The sequence below is a fragment of the Haliotis rubra genome, unplaced genomic scaffold, assembly GCF_003918875.1.
Source record: "Haliotis rubra isolate DU_JTF1 unplaced genomic scaffold, ASM391887v1 Scf1009, whole genome shotgun sequence".
Taxonomy (NCBI): Eukaryota; Metazoa; Mollusca; class Gastropoda; order Lepetellida; family Haliotidae; genus Haliotis; species Haliotis rubra.
The window spans coordinates 281,182-303,406 of NW_025764903.1; the positions used below are offsets into that span (position 1 = coordinate 281,182).

A 22,225-nucleotide genomic window follows, 5' to 3' on the forward strand; every position below is an offset into this window, starting at 1 on the left:
TCATCATAGAACATACAACAAATAAACTACTCTATCTTGGATACATCTTCTATTTGTAACATCACATTTCTTAGGATATACACATAAATATATTGCGGTAGCAATGCAATAATAATTCAATGTGCATGTGAATCCTGCACATTTATTTGCTTCACATGGATACAGTTCCCATGCATACATAGACACACATATTGTATGTATTACCCATACCGATGTAAGTATAGTGTCCATAAAACGTACATCAGGTGTTCCTGTACTGATGTCCCTCCTCCTACACACATCTTTAATGAATACAGTCATGGCCAATGAATGTCACAGCTTTCTTATATAGGTTTTCATGATGTGAGCAGATATGGATGTTCACATTTATAGATCAGGTTCAACAGACTTATGTTTAACGTTTAAACAGGGGGTGAAGTGAACTGCCTCTTTTTCCTTCAAACTTTCTATGGAGTTGCATCCATTTTCCACATGTTTTGCATTTTCTCCAGCAGCATTGAACAGCCTAGCAGTCATGTGAGATTCTGGTCCAAAATGGTCCTCAAGTTCTCCAGTTGCTGTTTGTCTGAAGCAATGTTTGGACAGGAAGTTTATTCAAGTCTACTTTATGCAGCCGGGCAACAGATTTGAGGTATTTAATCTGGAACAGCAAGTGTCACCACATCTGAAGCAATGTTTGGACAGGAAGTTTATTCAAGTCTACTTTATGCAGCCGGGCAACAGATTTGAGGTATTTAATCTGGAACAGCAAGTGTCACCACATCTGAAGCAATGTTTGGACAGGAAGTTTATTCAAGTCTACTTTATGCAGCCGGGCAACAGATTTGAGGTATTTAATCTGGAACAGCAAGTGTCACCACATCTGAAGCAATGTTTGGACAGGAAGTTTATTCAAGTCTACTTTATGCAGCCAGGCAACAGATTTGAGGTATTTAATCTGGAACAGCCAGTGTCACCACATCTGAAGCAAGGGGTAACCAATTCCGTGGGTTTGGCAAATTATGCATCTCACCACAAACATTTGTCTTTAGACTTTCTCCTTGTTCTTACATTCAAGTGAAACTTTCCAGCTTAGTCTTGCTCTCTTAATCTTACCAAGTGAATGTTTTAAGCAGTTTGTCATGGGTAGTATTTCAACAAAATCATTTCCTCCACGATAGAGCACCACTGCAATCTTGACCTCAATGTATCTGTCATTGTAGGTTTTCTCCAAGATTCTAACAGTGTTAATACAGAGCGGCAGGATTACCAATTCTTGGATGATACAAGCAAAGATAAAGCCGCATGGTGATAGGTTCATAAACACAAGCAGAAATCTTAGGAGTGCTCCTGGTGAACGGATCTAGGGCCAGTGTTCCCTGGACTGAGCTCTATAATGTACCACAGTATATGACGGTGTATGGTCTCTGAGAGTGTACAACTGAGCTTTATAATGTACCACAGTATATGATGGTGTATAGTCTCTGAGAGTGTACAACATTGAAACTCTACAATCAACCAGACTGACAAGAAAACTGAGCGTAATGAGGTGTAACAGAAGTCTATAGACTATATAAACCATAAGAAAGTGCAAAGACCAAAGCCAAACACATCACTGCAAAACAACATCCAAAACCTGTGGTATTGTTCTCTACCATGCCAAATAATTCAAATAGTTGCAAATATTCCTCAAAACTTTGGTCCAGTGTATACATGCCTGGTTTCCTACTACTTTGCTTGTGGAGAACTACCTGTTTGGGTTTCACCAGTTTGTTTCCTACCAAGATTGTCTGTTTTCCATGCAAGTGCTCTGACACATATCTTTTGAACTCCTTCTTACCTTCGCTGGAACTATTTTGATACAATGTGTTCATGTGACTGTAAATTTCTGTACATATTTTTTTGAGTTCACAGTCAGGCATTTCTAGATCTAGCCCACTGTCTTGTAAAGCCTCCGAAATAGAAAGCAGTTGTAAGGTAACACTTTTGACTGTAATGTCATCTCTGCTCTTCACACCAAGTAAGTGAAGAACATCAGTCATTTTCTTGTCAGATATGTCCGAGCGCAGTTGAGTTTCATCTAAAATAAGTTGAGTACATCCAACCAAATTACTTGTGTCCTCTCGAAATGTTTCATTAGGGGCTGACAGAGCACAATCTGTTTCATTCGCCTTCCAAACAAACTTCCAGCTCTCGGGACATAGAAGCACTGGCAGAAACTTGATATTTCGAAGTTTTTTTAAAACAACTTGTGGACATGGTTTGAGACATGCATTTGATGGATTGATGTGGTGTCCCAGATACTGTAATATATTCTTACACCTTTGAATTGCCCCTTCATAATCTGTGAAGTATAGTTCAGAGACTGTACTTGCCCTTTCAACACATATATTCCAGGGCAAATTGTCTTGTAGCATTCCAGCTCGATGAAGACCATCAATAACTGGCCAGAAATATTTGTCTGGAAACATGTCATCTTCGGCTGAGAACAGCTTAGCACATACTCCAAATGGATCAATGCAATCCTTCGGTCTTTTCAATGTGCCGCTATGAGATGTCCGGATACATTTCTTAGCCTCTACTTGCTGATGAATTGCAGTGTTATTGCACTTTATTGCAAAGACGGTCAGGGAGTCCCTATCTCTTGTTTCCCAATATTCATCATCAAAATTTGGGAAAAAGACACGACAGAAGAAGTTTTCTACTGTCACACAGCGATCCTTGCCACAGCCTGTCTGTTTGAAGAGGCAGTCCAGTACAATGCTTGGGATGTCCATAACAACTTCACTTTCACAATTCCAAAACTTCTCCACAGCTTTGAAAGAAATGTCTCCAATGTTTGGATGGTTTCTTATGACCTTATCCAAATACCTGATGGTTTTGAGAGGCCATCTTTCTTTTGTTCTTTCTTCTACAAACATCTCCTGTTTCTCATCAACAATCATTCTATAGAAACCTTTACCAAGATAGTCAGTTTGTTCTGGGCTGCAAGGCCACAGCTGGTAATACTGTGCTGTTGATACTGAGTGTAAGTCTACATATTTTAATGCAGCAACTAATGCTCTGGTCACAACATCCCGAAGTAATATGTTGTTCCATTCAACTCCATACATGAACTTGTCATCCTCTGTTTTTCTAAGTAGCTCTCTTCTGTCTTTGGTGAGTGCAAATGTTGCATTGATATGAAATGGAAATGGAGTTTGTATTGGTAGTGGAAGGAAAGTGAACAGATGTCCCTTCTTGTAGAACCCACAGGGACACATGCTCAGATCTGTCGCTGGTATTGCAACTGCAGCCAGTGGGAGCAGATGCTTCAGTTCTCCAGATGATGCAAACTTGTAGGACTCCTTCCCTCCTGTGTTCCATACAATAACCCATTCCACTGATCCTCGCCCCACACTGCATTTCCGCTCAAACTCTTTTATGTTGTTGGAAAGACCTACCTCAACGTCAACCCTTTCAGCTATTGATAAACTATCATTTTGCTGTGCTAGTCTCTGCCACTCCTTAGACGCATGAACCAAAATACTCTCCCTCTTTATTTTGTCACCTTTCGGTAGAGTAGTAGGTGGTATTTTAACATGCTTTACAACCTCCACTAATAGCTGTGGGGACTGAGGATCTCCTTCGGAGGGCACAAATAAAAACTTTAAAGATTTCACATTCTGTGTAAACAGAAGGAGGTTTCCACAGGCACCAACAAACTTTTTGAACAGAGCGTTTACCTCCTTCCTACTGTAACAAGTACTACTGATGTCACTTGCACTAGCCTGCTCTGCTGTCCTAAGTGGCAACCGGAATAAAGTGCCATTGCAGATTACTTCCCTATTGAAGTCACAACCAAACACACCCTGGAATGGTTTAAATTGATTTCTCATTGTAGCTTTGTTTCTGGCACTTTTCAGATTTGCTCTCAACCCTTGTTTTCCTAAGTATGAGCCATGTGGGTCCAAAATCACCATAGTATTTCCACTGATGAAACTTGGAACATCTGTAAGATTGAACACGGAGCTAAACCCTAACCCATATTTCCCTATTGTGGAAGTATCTGCATCTTTTGTGGCACCACCTAACTTTATGAAATTCTTAAAATCTGTCTCCTTAAATGTACCATTGTTAAAAGACCAGAGTGCAGGTCCTTGTAATGAAGCCATTTCCCTTTCGATAAGAGAAGTTCTTGCATCCCAATTTTGCCTCTCGTCATAAAGAAAACATACTTCTGTTGCGCCAGCATCATCTGCATTTTGAATCATTTCCTTTGGAATAGACAATCCATCAACATATGCAGTCAGTATAGAATTCAGTCGTGTTGGCAATGATTCTGACTGATGATAATCATAGTCTCTATCATCTGAAATATTGACTCCTAGCATTTGTGCAGTTGTTTTGGAAATAGACTGATGAAGATAGTGAACATCACACTCACCATCCTCTGACTCAGTCTCCTCATTCAGCCAGTCGCTGTATGTACACTCATTGACACACAATAGAGTCAGGCGTGATTTGTCCTTTTGATGGATAGGAAGAAGGAGATTTTCAAGCATTACTTGTTCTTTTGACAAACTGTTGACAATTTGTAGAACAATGGGTAAATCTTTCTGAACTTCCAATTGTATGGTGGAAATATCTTCTCTGAAGTCACCTTCACTGTATGAGTCATGTTTTGATTTGATGTTTTGGAGAACCCCTGTCAGCAACTGTGGTGTAAGTTCCTGGTTACATCCAAATGCCAGCATCAAACTGCGCCATTGATGAAGCATGGATGGAAGAGCAAATAGGTAAGGTTTTAAATCAATGTCTACAATCTTCGGATCTATGAATACTGTTGAAGGATGCTTAAACCCTTCATCTATGTCTACCCATACTGAGGGGAATCCACTCAGTGCTTGAATGTGTTCCATGCTCAACCTCTCTGATGACAAATGCTTGTAGACATTGTGCAACATGGTCATGTACAAGTGATGTCCTACACAATGGTATGATGCTGAGAGATTATGTAAATGTTTAATGACAGCAATAGCTGAAGGAGGAACATTCAATCCAAATAGTATTTCCACTGCCTGTGCCATTTCTTCAGCTACACTTGTGACTGATCCTACTACATGTACATATTTAGAACTGCAAGTATTGTTTGATGTTCCAAGCATCATAATTTCCCCTTGAAACTGAAGTAGACTTGGATAGAAATCTGGCTTCTGTGAAATACACGGGATGCACTGTATTCCCTGTAATTCAGATAGAGAATCCTGGTCATAGTTCTTTATGACGAGTGAGAAATGTAACAAGAGCTCTCGCTTTGGACAATGCAGTCTGTTTACTGGAAGTATTCAAACTCTGAATGAGGTTTGCCGTTGTCAAAAGTTCTGCAGATGTCACATCTTCTTCCCCTCGTAACCCCAACAGTGTTAGGCCTGCCTTCAGCTGACTGGTTCTGACATGTCTTGAGTGGGGGGAATTTGTCCTCCTCTTGGAATAGCTGTGTCAAAAGTGATGATGTGGGGTCAAACAGCTGGCATGCTTTGAAATATGTTGATCCATTTTGAGATGCAAGAAATTTCACTCCCCTTGCAAGTTTTGCAACTATGTCATGTTCAAGCAGATAAGAGCAGGACAATATTAAGAACTCCATCAGTTTAAGAGAATCCTTGTCAGCCTTTGCCATATGCTTTCCTTCAATCATGTGCTGTAAAGTGAGTATGACAGCTGCATCCAGTTCCTTTTGTGATGCCCCTAGCGACAAAGCTAGCGACCTTACAGCTCTGGAGGTAGATACTAGATAAACCTCAGGGGAAGGAATAGGAAATGGAGGTTCCACAACAGGTGCAAGAGTGTCCACATCTTCTAAACATTTGGGTGACCCATCTGTTGCCATGAACATCTGAAGACTTCGCAAAATATGCACTGACTTTGTGAAGCATGTTGTAGCTTCTCCCCAAAAGTGAGTAAAGCTTTCTCTTTCCTCATGGGTTGCCTGAGTGTTGAATTGACTGATCTTCTCCTGTATATTGTCATCCTCTGCCACAACATCTAGTACTTTCAAGACACCAGCATGGGTTGGGTACTGTATTATCACGCCAACAATACCGTTGGGTGTAATTTCTGTAATGTGTTTTAACACTACAATGCTTAACCTCCTCAGGCAATCAACCATGTGCCTGGAAAGGGAATTGACACCATCTACCATCTCAACGATTAGTGGCTTTTGTAGATCATGCAGACGTGTTTTACCTTGCTCTTCCAAGTCTGGAATAAGAGGCAGTGTACCAAATGTCTGGCCCAGCTGGTCATAGGAATAGTTGTTGTCAATGTAAGTCCACACTCCCCTCAACCAACAGTCATCAACAGGTTCATGTAGATATTTGGGATTGTTTGCAATGAAATGTTGTGAAATACATCTCTGCAGTAGCTTTGGAAATATGTCCCTGGTAATGAGACCCACGTTGAAAAGATCTGGAACGAAGATGGAATGCAATTATACACTCAAATACCACCAAATGGTTACAGATAGAGTCACAGAGGTATTTCAAAGTGTTTTTCACAGAATTCAAACCAATTTTAATCTAGAGATCATGAGTAACTTTGAAGTAATAAACATAATCTGTTATCTATTGCTGTGATTATACAAACACTGTTGGAATCATTATTGTTTGCTTTACTTGATTTTACCTTCTATGTAGTAAGTAGGTCATGAACACTGACCTTTTCATGACATCACTCAAAGAACTGCCTGAATCTCTAATGTTTATGAAAACATTATGCCACAATAATATGGACCACTAGATGTTATCATCAAGGTCTTTGTCTGTTAATTACTTGAAGGCAAAAAATGCTATAAAGATTCCTGAAATAGTTCCTGATTTAACACTAGATTAGTTTAATCATATACCTCGATTTTCTTCACTTTGTAAGATATGGCCAAGTTCAGGGGATGCCTCGATGTCCACTAGGCTGGCTTCAAGGCCAGGAAGCAAACACTCTGAAGCTTTTACATCTTGCCAGACGTAAACATCCTCCTTTCCAATTTCTGTGAAACATCCATCCATTGTAGGTAAAAGGTTTAATCCAGGTAAGAAGTCCAGATGCCCACCAGATATTATATACCTAAGCAAAATCCTCTTTTGAAGCAGGGACAGTTGTTTTATGTAGCAGTCATTGGATTTCAGGAGTGAGCATACCTGTTCAGTAGAAACCATTGTTATGGATGTGTGCATTGTGCTCTCCAATAATGCCAAAACATCTCCAGGCAAATCAACTATGTCTTCATTGCACCAAAGAAAAATCTTCTTGATAACTTCTTTGACATCAGTGGCCATGTTGGAATCCAGAAGAATGGCACATTGAACTGTTATCCAACATCCACCAGAATTTTCAGTAAACAAAAATGGTATGTTTTGCAGTTCTCTTAAAACTTCATCCACCATTGGTTTCCAATGTACACAAACATTTTCTTGCTTTGGAACCAAGGAATACACTTGCTTTATTTGGTCATCAGGGTTCTGTTCTTGTTGAGAATGTTGTATCAACTCATTCAGAATGTTACAGTAAGCCATTGGAAGCACTTCACTCACGAGACACTTGTTCCACTCAATAGCTTTATCTGTGTGTGACTGATTCTGCATCTGATCTGCTGTGGGCCACTTGACATGTCTTCGATTCTGACTCAAGGCAAAGAAGCCATTGACATGAACCTGCAGACCTGTGGGACTGTGACTCTGCAGGGGAAGTGGGAGAAAGCAGAACACATGACCTTCACACTGTTGACCGACGGGAACCGCCACGCCCACATATGGAAAACGCGACATTTCCTTGCAGAGGCTACTAAAGTTGTGAGACATATCTCTGATTTTGTACACATTGTTAATAATCCATGCTTGGCTGATGTTTTTAGAGTTGATCAAATCTTCAGTTTCTATTACAACATGAAGTCTGTTTTCCATGGATGGGGACATCAATTCCAAATCAATGAGCTGCACTTTTGAGGCAAAATCTCTCCGTTGATGTTTGACAGATGTTAAACAGCTATTAGAAAGCTGTACACAGAAAGCACGAATCTTCTCATCTGTAGCTGCATGAGTCTGGAATAACTGGACTTTGTGAATTGAATTAAGAAAAAGTAGTGTCACTGGGGCCTCCGATTTGAAAGCTTGAAATAGGTCCATGACTTTCTCTTTTGTGTACAAATTTCCAGAAAGGTTTGATGCTTGAATTCTCAGGGGAAACCAAAAAAGAGTGCCATTATAACCATCTGTCAAAGACTTGTCTGAGAACCCAAATGTACCACACAGGACCAGAGTTAAAATACTCTTCACTCTATCAGACAGATTCCGTAACTTTTTGGAGAAACACACTTTATGTGCCACTTGTTCTGGATTGATGAAGAGGATTTGATCACCGCTGATGATGCATGGGTAATCTGAAAAGTACAGCACAAGTTTTAGAAAGATAATATCAGTCAAGGTCTGGACTTTGATGACAGTGATTATTCATGTCATCAACATGTTATCAGTTAATTCTTTGATTGAAGTCTTTTGCAACTCAACTGGCTATACCTCTCTTGCTGCACTGTCACATGCATATTACCTAAGATATTATACAGACGCCACCATCTAGATTGGATAACACAAGACAGGAAAAATGACAAATAGGAACCACTAATTGCTATATACAGGCAGCACTAAATAATACCCTTGACACCTTCAGAGGCAGGGTTGATCTATATTGAGTTATTTGGCACAGTCTAGATAATCCAAGTTCTGTCAGCACTAAATAATTCCCTTGACGCCTTCAGAGGCAGGGTTGATCTATATTGAGTTATTTGGCACAGTCTAGATAATCCCAGTTCTGCCAGCACTAAATAATACCTATAATAAAGTCATCAACTGAGCATCATGTGAATGACGAGAAATGCAAGTGAAAGGCTCATACAGTAAAACATGGATGACTAAAAAGAAGTTGTAATTATATGCAATTTCCCTGAAAATTTAAGGGTCCTTGCTGTTTGGAAGATATTAAATGACTTCAACAGTTTTACAAAAAAATAATATGTAAATGTAATTACTGTGTACTTAAGTACATAATTGTACATACACATTTCCACACGTGAATGAATTTGCAAGGGGGAGGGTTTTGGTTGGCGTAATCCTATCAAGTATGTATTCTGTAAATATAAGGGTTGGGTAATGGGATATACTCAGCATAGGAGTAAAAAATAATATTTTTACAGTCTAAACCAGCACCCCACGGGGCCGAAATAAAATGCCGGTTTAGACAGGGTGGCGGCTTAGACAGTGACGATCATTTTCCAACATGGCTGATATTCACACTTGTCAATCTCTTTATCTCTATAATGCCTTTGATCTTTTGTAATTGTGCAACAAATTAACACAATGTTGATGACAGATAATTATTCTTTATTCAGCACTAAACAACATTGTGCAAACTGAAGAGCCTTTTCTTGCAGAATGGGATCAGAGATAGGTAAATATTTGCAAACAACTCTCTTATACCAACCTGTAATATGGAATACTGATTTGAAACCAAGTCCAAATTGTCCGATTTTCTGAGGTTCATCCTTGAGGCTAGTATACAACATACTGACACCAGTCCAATCCTTCTTTGTGAATAAAGCATCATTGTAGACACACAACGCAGGAGCCTGCCAAAATATTGATCAATTTAACTGAACAATTTGATGAAGTCATGAATACATACTGATAGCACTGAACTTATTGTCCATGTGACACATGAATGAATATGAACAAACAGCTCTCAACATTTCTCCTATTGGAGTTAGTTATAAAATTGGAAATCCCAATGACAAGGAATATCAAGATTGGTAAGTATTGATAGCTACTTAAGCCATTGTATCCTGGTTGTCGGTATTGAAAGAATTGAATTACTTCACACCCGATTTAACCACTGAGAACAGTCTAATCATGCGATATTACTATCTGAATACCTGCAAGGATTTCAGAAACGCGTTCTGTTTCAGTTCCTTGGCATCTATATCAGGTTGAATAGTCCTTCCATCATACAAGATGTCAACAACTTCGGCTCCTGCATCCTCAGCGTTCTGTATCAGCTCCTGCAATTTGTTACACAACAACAGTTTCATTATAAACATAGTCATGAAGTACATGTATATCATAAAGACAGCATTATTCAGTAAAAGCCCATAAAACCAGTTCTGTTTGGTTGCATGAATCATGCACACCAGTGAAGTAATCAATTAAGTTTCTCTTAGCTGTTGGACTATTACAGATGAATGTCAGATGAATGTCTTTTGGGGTATAAAAATATCATTTATACTTATCCTGACTCATACTAATTGCTTATCTCTTCTCTTCTTCCCAAGAATAGAAAAACATCTCACCCAAATTAAAACCATGAATTGGTCGGTCCATCAGAGGCACATGACAAGCCAGTGAACTCGTCACTCTAGTTATGTTATATGTCATGTCTGGTGATGTCCTAGGAAGACTTGATAACATAAAACTGTTGTGGGAGACCATCACTTTACTCCATGTTAGTTTTGGCCTACACAGACACATGTTGCCCATGGACCAGTCGTTGTGCACAGCCTCTTAGGGAGTAATCATTATGCAACATCTCCCTTTCTTTAGAAAAGTAAAGACAGCAATTAACACACTAACCCAGCAAACAATTTAAACAATGCTAAAACAGGTTAAAATGAACAAAATTAAAGTCTATCTCTTATTCTTGAGAAATTAAAAGTCTTTTCTCCTTCTGATAAGCAGGACCACACATCATATCTTCCTCCCTTTTTGCTTTTTTTTTTTTTTAAGGCACAAAGTCCCTGTATCGGGGGTGGTGGTCTGACCACCCTGCCTCTCCTCGTTCTGATCTCATGACCAGGTGCTGTGCCATGAATAGAACTGTCCATGATCCTAGTTACGTTAGGAGTGTTCACAGGAGTGTTCAAAATTTTCACAGGAGTTTTCACAGGGTTTTCACAGGAGTGTTATCAGGAGAGTTCACAGTTGACTGAACCTCTTTCATTGACCTTTCATCCATTTTCTGCTCTTCCAAATCCAGTTCTACATCTTTAGTCTCAGGGGCAGCCTCTTGAGATTTTCTTAGATGGCATCTATTTCTCAAAAGAGATTTTCCATCTTCTGTACGTATGTCATACGATTGTACATCCACTTGCTGTTCTACGACAGCTTTCTTCCATTTCTTTTTGTCATGACAGAATGGCTTCACCCGAACTACATCTCCATCTCTCAGTTCTGAAAGTTCAGCTGCACCGCGATTGTAGTAGTAAGCTTGTTCGGACCTCTTGCTGGAAAGTGCGGCAGGGATGTTTTCAATAGTTTTCGGCTGCAGCAATCGACTTGACTTGAGCCCAAACAACCTTTGAACTGGCGAGCTGCCTACACCATCAGTCGGCATATTTCTTAAGTCCAATAGGGCCAGAAAGAGGTCTGACTGTGCATGCTGAGACTTACTCATGAGTCTCTTGACGATCTTCACAGCACTCTCCACTTTCCCATTCGACTGTGGGTACCTGGGAGATGAAGTGATATGATCAAACTCATACTCAGTTGCAAATGTATGGAAAGCTTCAGAATTAAAGGGAGGTCCGTTGTCTGACACAATCTGATTGGGAAGTCCATCCCTCGCCAAATGGGATTTCAACTTTTTAATGATTTCAGGTGCCCTTTTATCATGCAGTCTGTCAACCTCAAATTAGTCTGAGTAGTAGTCAACAGTGATCAAAAAATCTTTTTGATCAAACTCAAAAAGATCACACCCTAGTTTCTCCCATGGACAACTAGGTATTTCATGACTGACCAATGGCTCTCCTCTTTGATCCTGTTGCAGCGTATTGCAAGTATCACACTTGCTGATGAAATCTGTGAGGTCAGCGGCCATATTGGGCCAATACACAGACTCTCTGGCTCTTCTGATACAACCTTGTATCCCCAAGTGACTGTAGTGAATTCTTTCCATGATGTCAGGGCGGATACTGACTGGCACAACAACACGTTCACCCTTGAACACTATGCCATTTTGAACAGAGAGCTCATCGCGAAAGGGGAAAAAGACCCTGGCACACCATGGCACATCATCTGACGTTGGCCAGCCGTCCTGAATCAGATCCTTCAGTATCATCATTGATTTGTCTTCCACAGTTGCTTTTTGTAACTGGTCAATTCGTTCCTCAGATATTGGCACATACTCAACCATGTGGATGGATTCAACGTCAAGCGCTGTCTGACATCGAACATCAACAGCAAACACATCTCCGTCATCAGTCTCAGTATGTTTCACATGTGGAAGATATGCTCTACTCAGAGCGTCAGCAAAGAACATTTGAGATCCCCTCTTGTAGATGACCTCAAAACACTTCTGACACCATGTTATGTTATATGTCATGCCTGGTGATGTCCTAGGAAGACTCGATAACATAAAACTGTGGTGGGAGACAATCACTTTACTCCATGTTGGTTTTGCTACACGGACGCACGTTGCCCATGGACCAGTCGTTGTGCACAGACTCTTAGGGAGTAATCATTATGCAACAACTCTCTCATTTGCATATCCCAATCAGTCTGTATCTGAAACTGGATAGCGGTGGTGGCTGGGCGAGCGCTCTAGCATATGAGTCAGGATAAGTGTAAATGATGTCCGCCGTGATGTTGCTGGAATATTGCTTAAAGCGGCGCGTAAAACCAAACTCAGTCAGTAAGTAAATGATGTTTTTATTACAATAAATACATATTTTACCTCATCCTGACTAATTGCTTGAATCCCACAGTTGGCGGTGGGATCCACTGTTTGTGAGATTCAGAATGACCATCCGTTCTACTTGCCCCAAACGTTTTTCTGTATACTTCTGGACATACCTTTTTCCTTCTTCCATTGGGCAACCACCTCCAAACTTGTGAGAGAAAGAATGAATCATTTTGATTCTGTGGATTTGGTAAGCACACTTAGAACTAGATTCCAGCTTGCTTACCTACGATTAACTTTTTCAGAGAATGATCCATAATCTTACATGGATCATCCTCAGTAGCGAAGTGATAATGATTTGCAAAACACTGTCCGACTGAAAGAAACATCCTTCCATGATGGTATGGATAGAGCAGTTGCCATATAGTGATAGTGTGTGAGTGGGATGAAGAGACGCCTTAGTGTCTGGCTTCCAGTGCTCATTATATGCTCACGTCTATAGATGCATTGGGCTCTAACCAGATAGAGTAATAAATCCTCTAACCAGATAGTGTAATAAATCCTCTAACCAGATAGAGTAATAAATCCTCCTCATCTCTGTTGCCAAGTACTAAAGATAATGGTGGGATATGAAACTGAGGGTCTGGCTGACCTGGCAATTTATTTGGGGCAATAAAATCCAAACAAGACCAAGGTGCACTGATACATTTGGTACATTATCAAATGGTACGACTGAAATCTATGGCATGGATTCTGGCTGCTGTAGCTAGGGCCAGTGCTTTCTGCATCAAATGTTCGGATCAAGCTTAGCTGGTTTGAGTGTTAATATTCAAGGCCGCCTGCTGGCAACCCTTTAGTCCTCGCAAGTTGGTCAAATGTCTTCCATTTATCATAATACCAGCTTCTAATGGATCTGTGTAGAACTGGCAAAAGCTTCATGCCGTAAATTAGCCTGAACCTCTCTGAAGAATTTGTTTTGGGTCCAAGGAAGACTGGTGAATAATATCCCAGATCTAGTGCCTGTTGAGGTATAATCTCTATAGTGTAATGCTTCTGTTAAGTGTGGCAGTAGGGTTTTGCATAATTTATTTGTGATGAATGAAGTGCTGCAAACACCCGAATGATGAAGCCATTCCTTAAAGTGTTCGTAACGAACACATCGTCCAGAAGCTCTAGTCTGGCCGATACTTTTGTAGTCTTCCTCCTATTGCTGAATGTGACACTTGAGCAGTTGGCATTTTGTGCCCCCAGTTGTTTAAGTGTCGCATTCAGCAATAGGAGGAAGACTACACAAGTATCGTCCAGACTGAACTTCAGGATGATGTTTTCATAACGAACAACTAGAGGTGGAAAATCCCAGTTGCTCTAGTGTGCCCCTTCACCTTTAGGACCTAACACCCCTGTTCCCGGCCACAGAAGGATTGGTCCCTCTTTAGGACCTAACACCCTGTTCCCGGCCACAGAAGGATTGGTCCCTCTTTAGGACCTAACACCCTGTTCCCGGCCACAGAAGGATTGGTCCCTCTTTAGGACCTAACACCCCGTTCCCGGCCACAGAAGGATTGGTCCCTCTTTAGGACCTAACACCCTGTTCCCGGCCACAGAAGGATTGGTCCCTCTTTAGGACCTAACACCCCGTTCCCGGCCACAGAAGGATTGGTCCCTCTTTAGGACCTAACACCCCTGTTCCCGGCCACAGAAGGATTGGTCCCTCTTTAGGACCTAACACCCCTGTTCCTAGCCACAGAAGGATTGGTCCCTCTTTAGGACCTAACACCCCGTTCCGGCCACAGAAGGATTGGTCCCTCTTTAGGACCTAACACCCCTGTTCCCGGCCACAGAAGGATTGGTCCCTCAGTTTGATGTACGGCTTCCGAAAGGGCTGCTTCTTGCCGGAATATCTCTTATCCTTTGCCTTTTGGATGCTAGAGAATCTTCTCTTGAAGGAGGATATCTGAGAAGACTGTCTAAACATGGAATTCTATGATGACTTAAAGTGCGATTACACAATGCCATTTAGAAAGTGGTCAAATGTAACATATGTTATATTTGGGATTACACTTTCTTAGTAAAGTACAAATTCTAGTACTATTTTAGTTGAGCCCCATCCGGGATTCGAAATTGAGAAGTAGACAAATGTTGAGAGTTGTGTTGACACATCTTTATGTTGAGGTGTAGATGATGCCAATGGTGGAGGATTCATAGAGCTCTGTTGCTGCATGGCAAGAATCACTTATTGAGTGGTGTTGGCAACAAAGTCGTTTGCTGGTGAAGGTAGATTAGTCTGTTGAACTTGGCTCAGACATGCCAGGTGTGCAAAGAGTCGTGATTGCGGTATATTTGCCTGCATATACAATTAGGGCTGTGTGAAGCCCTGGACCTGCTGGAGACTCTGGTCCGGGATGGAGGGTTATCATTCACTTGAGCAGGTCCAACAACACCAGGAGTTGCGGAGAGGTCGAGGGCTTCATGCAGGTGCCGAATTTGTGTGACGTAGTAGTCAATTTCTCTGACCTTCTTGCACATGACATCTTTTTCTGTCCCACAAAAGTGGCTTCTGAGGGCTTCCGGGAGGTGTCAGAAGATGCACCCATCACTTCTTCTTCAGGCTGTGTTTATCAGAGGAATTTACAGTATTCTTAACTATTTCAGCAGGTTGGTTCGTGTCAGTTGATGATGACCTGGACTCACACTGTTTCCTGTCATACTTATTCCCTTCAACAACAAACACGTAATTCTGGAATTGGTCATCCGCAAAGGAAGGGCAGTGTACACATCTTGTATCTCTGGAACACGTATGTTGACAGATCTCAGAAAGCCTTATTTATGTCAACAAAAACAAAATCCAACAAGGTCTAAAACTATTCTACAAAATATTTAGCCAATAGTAAACAATACAGTATGATGAAGAAAAGTTTGAAGAATATAATCCAAGCACAAGTTTTCAAAAAGGGTTGATTTTTCAAGGATTATGAAGGCACTGTTGATTTTCCTCAACTGTCTCTTTTGGCACGAAAATCAGAGAGCGACGACTTCACTGACTGGTCACATGCTTTCTGTGGACTGACTGAGGTTGGGGTTGCGTTCATGTGTGATGTTTTTTCTGTTCTTGGGAAACACAGGCACTAGTTTTCATTACCCTTCGGAAAATGTAATTAGTATGAGACTTGATATACTGTTTGTGGTTCATACTTCTTAGAGATGAGTAATGCTCACATACCAAAATATACATGAAGTTCATTTTCAATAAAAGGTCCAACACAGACTCACCTTGAGTATCTGTCCATCATCAGGGTGCTGGTCCAACACAGACTCACCTTGAGTGTCTGTCCATCATCAGGGTACTGGTCCAACACAAACTCACCTTGAGTATCTGTCCATCATCAGGGTACTGGTCCAACACAAACTCACCTTGAGCATCTGCCCATCATCAGGGTACTGGTCCAACACAGACTCACCTTGAGTATCTGTCCATCATCAGGGTGCTGGTCCAGCACAGACTCACCTTGAGTATCTGTCCATCATCAGGGTGCTGGTCCAGCACAGACTCACCTTGAGTGTCTGTCCATCATCAGGGTGCTGGTCCAGCACAGACTCACCTTGAGTGTCTGTCCATCATCAGGGTACTGGTCCAGCACAGACTCACCTTGAGTGTCTGTCCATCATCAGGGTACTGGTCCAACACAAACTCACCTTGAGTATCTGTCCATCATCAGGGTACTGGTCCAACACAAACTCACCTTGAGTGTCAGTCCATCATCAGGGTACTGGTCCAACAATGACCTACTTTGAGTATCTGTCCATCATCAGGGTGCTGGTCCAGCACAGACTCACCTTGAGTGTCTGTCCATCATCAGGGTGCTGGTCCAGCACAGACTCACCTTGAGTGTCTGTCCATCATCAGGGTGCTGGTCCAGCACAGACTCACCTTGAGTATCTGTCCATCATCAGGGTACTGGTCCAACACAAACTCACCTTGAGTATCAGTCCATCATCAGGGTGCTGGTCCAACACAAACTCACCTCGAGTATCTGTCCATCATCAGGGTACTGGTCCAACACAGACTCACCTTGAGTATCTGTCCATCATCAGGGTACTGGTCCAACACAAACTCACCTTGAGTGTCTGTCCATCATCAGGGTGCTGGTCCAGCACAGACTCACCTTGAGTATCTGTCCATCATCAGGGTACTGGTCCAACACAAACTCACCTTGAGTATCTGTCCATCATCAGGGTAATGGTCCAGCACAGACTCACCTTGAATATCTGTCCATCATCAGGGTACTGATCCAGCACAGATTCACCTTGAGTATCTGTCCATCATCAGGGTGCTGGTCTAGCACAGACTCACCTTGAGTGTCTGTCCATCATCAGGGTACTGGTCCAGCACAGACTCACCTTGAGTATCTGTCCATCATCAGGGTAATGGTCCAGCACAAACTCACCTTGAGTGTCTGTCCATCATCAGGTTACTGGTCCAACACAGACTCACCTTGAGTATCTGTCCATCATCAGGGTACTGGTCCAACACAAACTCACCTCGGGTATCTGTCCATCATCAGGGTACTGGTCCAACACAGACTCACCTTGAGTGTCTGTCCATCATCAGGGTACAGGTCCAACACAAACTCACCTTGAGTATCTGTCCATCATCAGGGTACTGGTCCAACACAGACTCACGTTGAGCATCTGCCCATCATCAGGGTACTGGTCCAACACAGACTCACCTTGAGTATCTGTCCATCATCAGGGTGCTGGTCCAGCACAGACTCACCTTGAGTATCTGTCCATCATCAGGGTGCTGGTCCAGCACAGACTCACCTTGAGTATCTGTCCATCATCAGGGTGCTGGTCCAGCACAGACTCACCTTGAGTGTCTGTCCATCATCAGGGTACTGGTCCAACACAAACTCACCTTGAGTGTCCATCATCAGGGTACTGGTCCAACACAAACTCACCTTGAGTGTCAGTCCATCATCAGGGTACTGGTCCAACAATGACCTACTTTGAGTATCTGTCCATCATCAGGGTGCTGGTCCAGCACAGACTCACCTTGAGTATCTGTCCATCATCAGGGTACTGGTCCAACACAAACTCACCTTGAGTATCTGTCCATCATCAGGGTGCTGGTCCAGCACAGACTCACCTTGAGTGTCTGTCCATCATCAGGGTGCTGGTCCAGCACAGACTCACCTTGAGTGTCTGTCCATCATCAGGGTGCTGGTCCAGCACAGACTCACCTTGAGTATCTGTCCATCATCAGGGTACTGGTCCAACACAAACTCACCTTGAGTATCTGTCCATCATCAGGGTAATGGTCCAGCACAGACTCACCTTCAGTATCTGTCCATCATCAGGGTACTGGTCCAACACAGACTCACCTTGAGTATCTGTCCATCATCAGGGTGCTGGTCCAACACAAACTCACCTCGAGTATCTGTCCATCATCAGGGTACTGGTCCAGCACAGACTCACCTTGAGTATCTGTCCATCATCAGGGTACTGGTCCAACACAAACTCACCTTGAGTGTCTGTCCATCATCAGGGTGCTGGTCCAGCACAGACTCACCTTGAGTATCTGTCCATCATCAGGGTACTGGTCCAACACAAACTCACCTTGAGTATCTGTCCATCATCAGGGTAATGGTCCAGCACAGACTCACCTTGAATATCTGTCCATCATCAGGGTACTGATCCAGCACAGATTCACCTTGAGTATCTGTCCATCATCAGGGTGCTGGTCTAGCACAGACTCACCTTGAGTGTCTGTCCATCATCAGGGTACTGGTCCAGCACAGACTCACCTTGAGTATCTGTCCATCATCAGGGTGCTGGTCCAGCACAGACTCACCTTGAGTGTCTGTCCATCATCAGAGTACTGGTCCAACACAGACTCACCTTGAGTATATGTCCATCATCAGGGTACTGGTCCAGCACAGACTCACCTTGAGTATCTGTCCATCATCAGGGTACTGGTCCAGCACAGACTCACCTTGAGTATCTGTCCATCATCAGGGTACTGGTCCAACAATGACCTACTTTGAGTATCTGTCCATCATCAGGGTACTGGTCCAGCACAGACTCACCTTGAGTGTCTGTCCATCATCAGGGTGCTGGTCCAGCACAAACTCACCTTGAGTATCTGTCCATCATCAGGGTGCTTGTCCAACAATGACCTACTTTGAGTATCTATCCATCATCAGGGTGCTGGTCCAGCACAGACTCATCTGTCCATCATCAGGTCTGGTCCATCATCAGGGTGCTGGTCCAACACAGACTCACCTTGAGTATCTGTCCATCATCAGGGTACTGGTCCAGCACAAACTCACCTTGAGTATCTGTCCATCATCAGGATACTGGTCCAGCACAGACTCACCTTGAGTGTCTGTGCATCATTAGGGTGCTGGTCCAACACAGACTCACCTTGAGTGTCTGTCCATCATCAGGGTACAGGTCCAACACAGACTCACCTTGAGTATCTGTCCATCATCAGGGTACAGGTCCAACACAGACTCACCTTGAGTATCTGTCCATCATCAGGGTACAGGTCCAACAATGACTCACCTTGAGTATCTGTCCATCATCAGGGTGCTGGTCCAGCACAGACTCACCTTGAGTGTCTGTCCATCATCAGGGTGCTGGTCCAACAATGACCTACCTTGAGTATCTGTCCATCATCAGGGTGCTGGTCCAACAATGACCTACCTTGAGTATCTGTCCATCATCAGGGTATTGGTCCAAAATGACCTGCAGTTGTTTGACAAGGGTGGGAAGCTCCATACATCTGTAGCCATCATCTTCTGAATCTGTATGGAAGCACACATATGTGCAGATGAACATTTTCTTTTTAGCTGTGAGCCAAATTGAATTAATAATAAATATTAAATGGTTTGGCAGTGTGAACATTATTATGCACAGATTTCAAACACCAGCCAAACATTTAGCTATTTTACACAGATGTTTTTACTTATTTAAATCAGTTCAGCAGATCGTAACCCACCAGTCGATTGTGTATCTTGGTCCATCTTGTTCCAGTTGTCACCACAGTTTTATGCTAAACAATGTCTTGTCGCAAGTTGTTGCTATCTGAAAAATCTTTAAGAGAAACAGCATTCGATTAGGTTCAGATGACAAAGGGATCAGACATCTGTTTCTAGGTTTGTATAAGCCTGAGCTGAGCTGTACTTCCCTTGTAGTCTAAATACTAATAATGCTCAGAAGGAAAGTCCTACTGAAAGGTGAGCCACATAATGCTGAGTCTCTATACTCTCCCTCCAAATGGTTGCCCTATGTGCAGGTGGTGCTCAAGTTTAAGCATCACACCACTTCAGGGACCAAATTATTTACTTCAGAGTCACTGCATCTTCCTATATTGATCAATGTTTCATGATGCAGGATGATAACGGTATACCACATCATGTCATGATTGTGCATGGAACAAAAGAGAGGGAGAAAGAATCGACTATCCACAAATATTGTCAAATAATGACAGCATCTTCCAACTGAATGGCAGGCAATTCCACATCCTTATGATAATAAATAGATCAATGTTTTATTGTGCACAACTGGCAATATCAATACAACCGACTGACTTAGACTGACCGATTGCTACAAGATACAATATATCTTCAATGTATCTTGTAGCAATCGGTCAGTCTTAGTCAGTCTGATGCACTGATCTTGTATCTTGTATAAATCGGTCAGTCTAACTCAGTTTGATGTACTGCAACGATATGAACTTCCTAATGTGCCGTTTCTGCAACTGGGTTCTTTTTGAGGTTTTGGGATCATTGACTTTCAAAGGCTATGCCATGGTGGGTAAATGAATCGTCATTGACGAGGCCAATTTAAACCTTGCCTTTGATCAACACAGATCAGCCTCATCCTTGAACATACCACACATCAGCTCACAACTACATACCCACAACAAACCATCTTATGCAGTGCCCAGACCGCCTCCGTGGTGTAGTGGTTAGAGCATCCGCCCGGAGAGCGGAAGGTTGAGGGTTCGATCCCGGACCGCGTCATACCAAAAGAAGTTAAAATATGGTACTTGTTGGTCCCTGCCTTGCGCTCAGCATTGATGGGTACAACAAGGACTGGTCGGCTCAGAGTCAGTATAATGTGTCTGAGTGGGGTATTACTGCGGCATGGTATCGCAGTGGGCTAGCACTATAAACCCAGCTTCAGTCTGGGCTAGTTCAAGCAGCTGCACATACACATACACACGCATGCATGTCTTCATATGAGCAAAATATTCTCAAGCACGACATTAAACACAATTTCACCTCACCTTATGTAGTGTCCAACTTCAGTTGTGTCATTGAGTGCAACTGCTAGATGGTTCACTATATCCTTGTGAGCTGTCATCTGCTGCAAAGAGCATACCAGTTGCTTCTGGGGGGTCATTGGTGGACAGAGCCATTAGGTAAAGAGGTATTTTTGACAGTCAGCAGAATGAGAACTGTTGGATACATGTTCAATAACTTTGTCAATGTCAAGGGCATGAAAGTAACGATGAGGGGTGGTAACGTTGAATGTGGATGACAATTTAAAAACCTTCAAGAACGTTTGAATATTTGCTACTACCACCAAGATCTGCACCCGAGGCGGCTCCACTCAGGCTCGCGCCCCAAGCTGCGACGCGCTCTCTTGTAGGAATTCACAGTGGCACAGAAGCAGACCATATTTGGCAATGGGGTCAGCTTTTAAGTACAACTGGACATCATTCACAGTGGTGTTTTGCTTGAGGGGACGTGTACCCTGTTTGATGCGGGAGTGGGTACTATGTAGATCCCGGCTTTCTTCTTGGAGGGCAAGCCATGCACCTTGACTAGTTTTGCATCTCCCTTGAATGGGTATGAGTGACAAAAGTGGAAAATGAGCCATGGGGCACCTCCAATTCACAAGAATGACCCAAGTGTGATCAAATCCGCAGAATTCCATGGATCCAAGGAAAATTCTTATCCCTTGATGATGTCATCAATGGACAGGCGGCAGACAAATGAGTCTTCTGTTTGTTTGCAGGCCTTGTGCTTTGATAGTATTATGCATGGGGAAAGGGCTGGGTAGCTGCAGCAATAGACAAGGCTTAAATGTCACAAGGTAACCAGGTCATCTACTGTCCATGAAGTTTTGTATGGGGGATGATGATGATTTTTATAGAGAAGCAAGTACAATATGAATGACCCCCTAAAATTTATATATAAAGTGACACCACCTCCCCCACCCTACCCCCCAACCCACATGTCATGAACTCATTTTCTCTTTTCCCCCCACCCCCCTCTTCCCATAATCTTTCAATATGTGTATATACAAAGTTGCTGACAGACCCCAACCACCCCCACCCCGGATGTGTGTCAAAATTGATGACCCCCGTATACCTCCAAAGAACAAGATGGTGAACACCCCACCCCTCCTAAAATCACCATCACAAACAACAAACCACCACCCCCTCCCCAAAGCCATATATTATGAACGTCTTCATGCTAACTACTTTGGTTTGTATGATTGGTATAAACTGCATTAGCAGAGCAGTTTGGACAAGAAT

At 42.6% G+C, this 22,225-nt stretch overlaps 2 protein-coding genes across 2 annotated transcripts; both read right to left on the reverse strand.

Annotated features, from left to right (window-relative positions):
• Window positions 1–36: 36 nt before the first annotated feature.
• Window positions 37–5,425, reverse strand: LOC124268360 (sacsin-like). The gene has a single exon (XM_046703338.1). It carries the CDS (start codon window positions 5,127–5,129, stop codon window positions 1,542–1,544), a length of 3,588 nt encoding a protein of 1,195 aa, XP_046559294.1. The 5' UTR covers window positions 5,130–5,425; the 3' UTR covers window positions 37–1,541.
• On the reverse strand, window positions 5,294–21,083 carry LOC124268396 (sacsin-like). Its single transcript, XM_046703365.1, has 7 exons — window positions 20,969–21,083; window positions 19,676–19,770; window positions 19,381–19,481; window positions 9,938–10,063; window positions 9,490–9,634; window positions 6,866–8,392; window positions 5,294–6,429 (listed from the first exon to the last, which is right to left on the reverse strand). Exons 2-7 carry the CDS (start codon window positions 19,698–19,700, stop codon window positions 5,294–5,296), a joined length of 3,060 nt encoding a protein of 1,019 aa, XP_046559321.1. The 5' UTR covers window positions 19,701–19,770; window positions 20,969–21,083.
• Window positions 21,084–22,225: the final 1,142 nt, after the last annotated feature.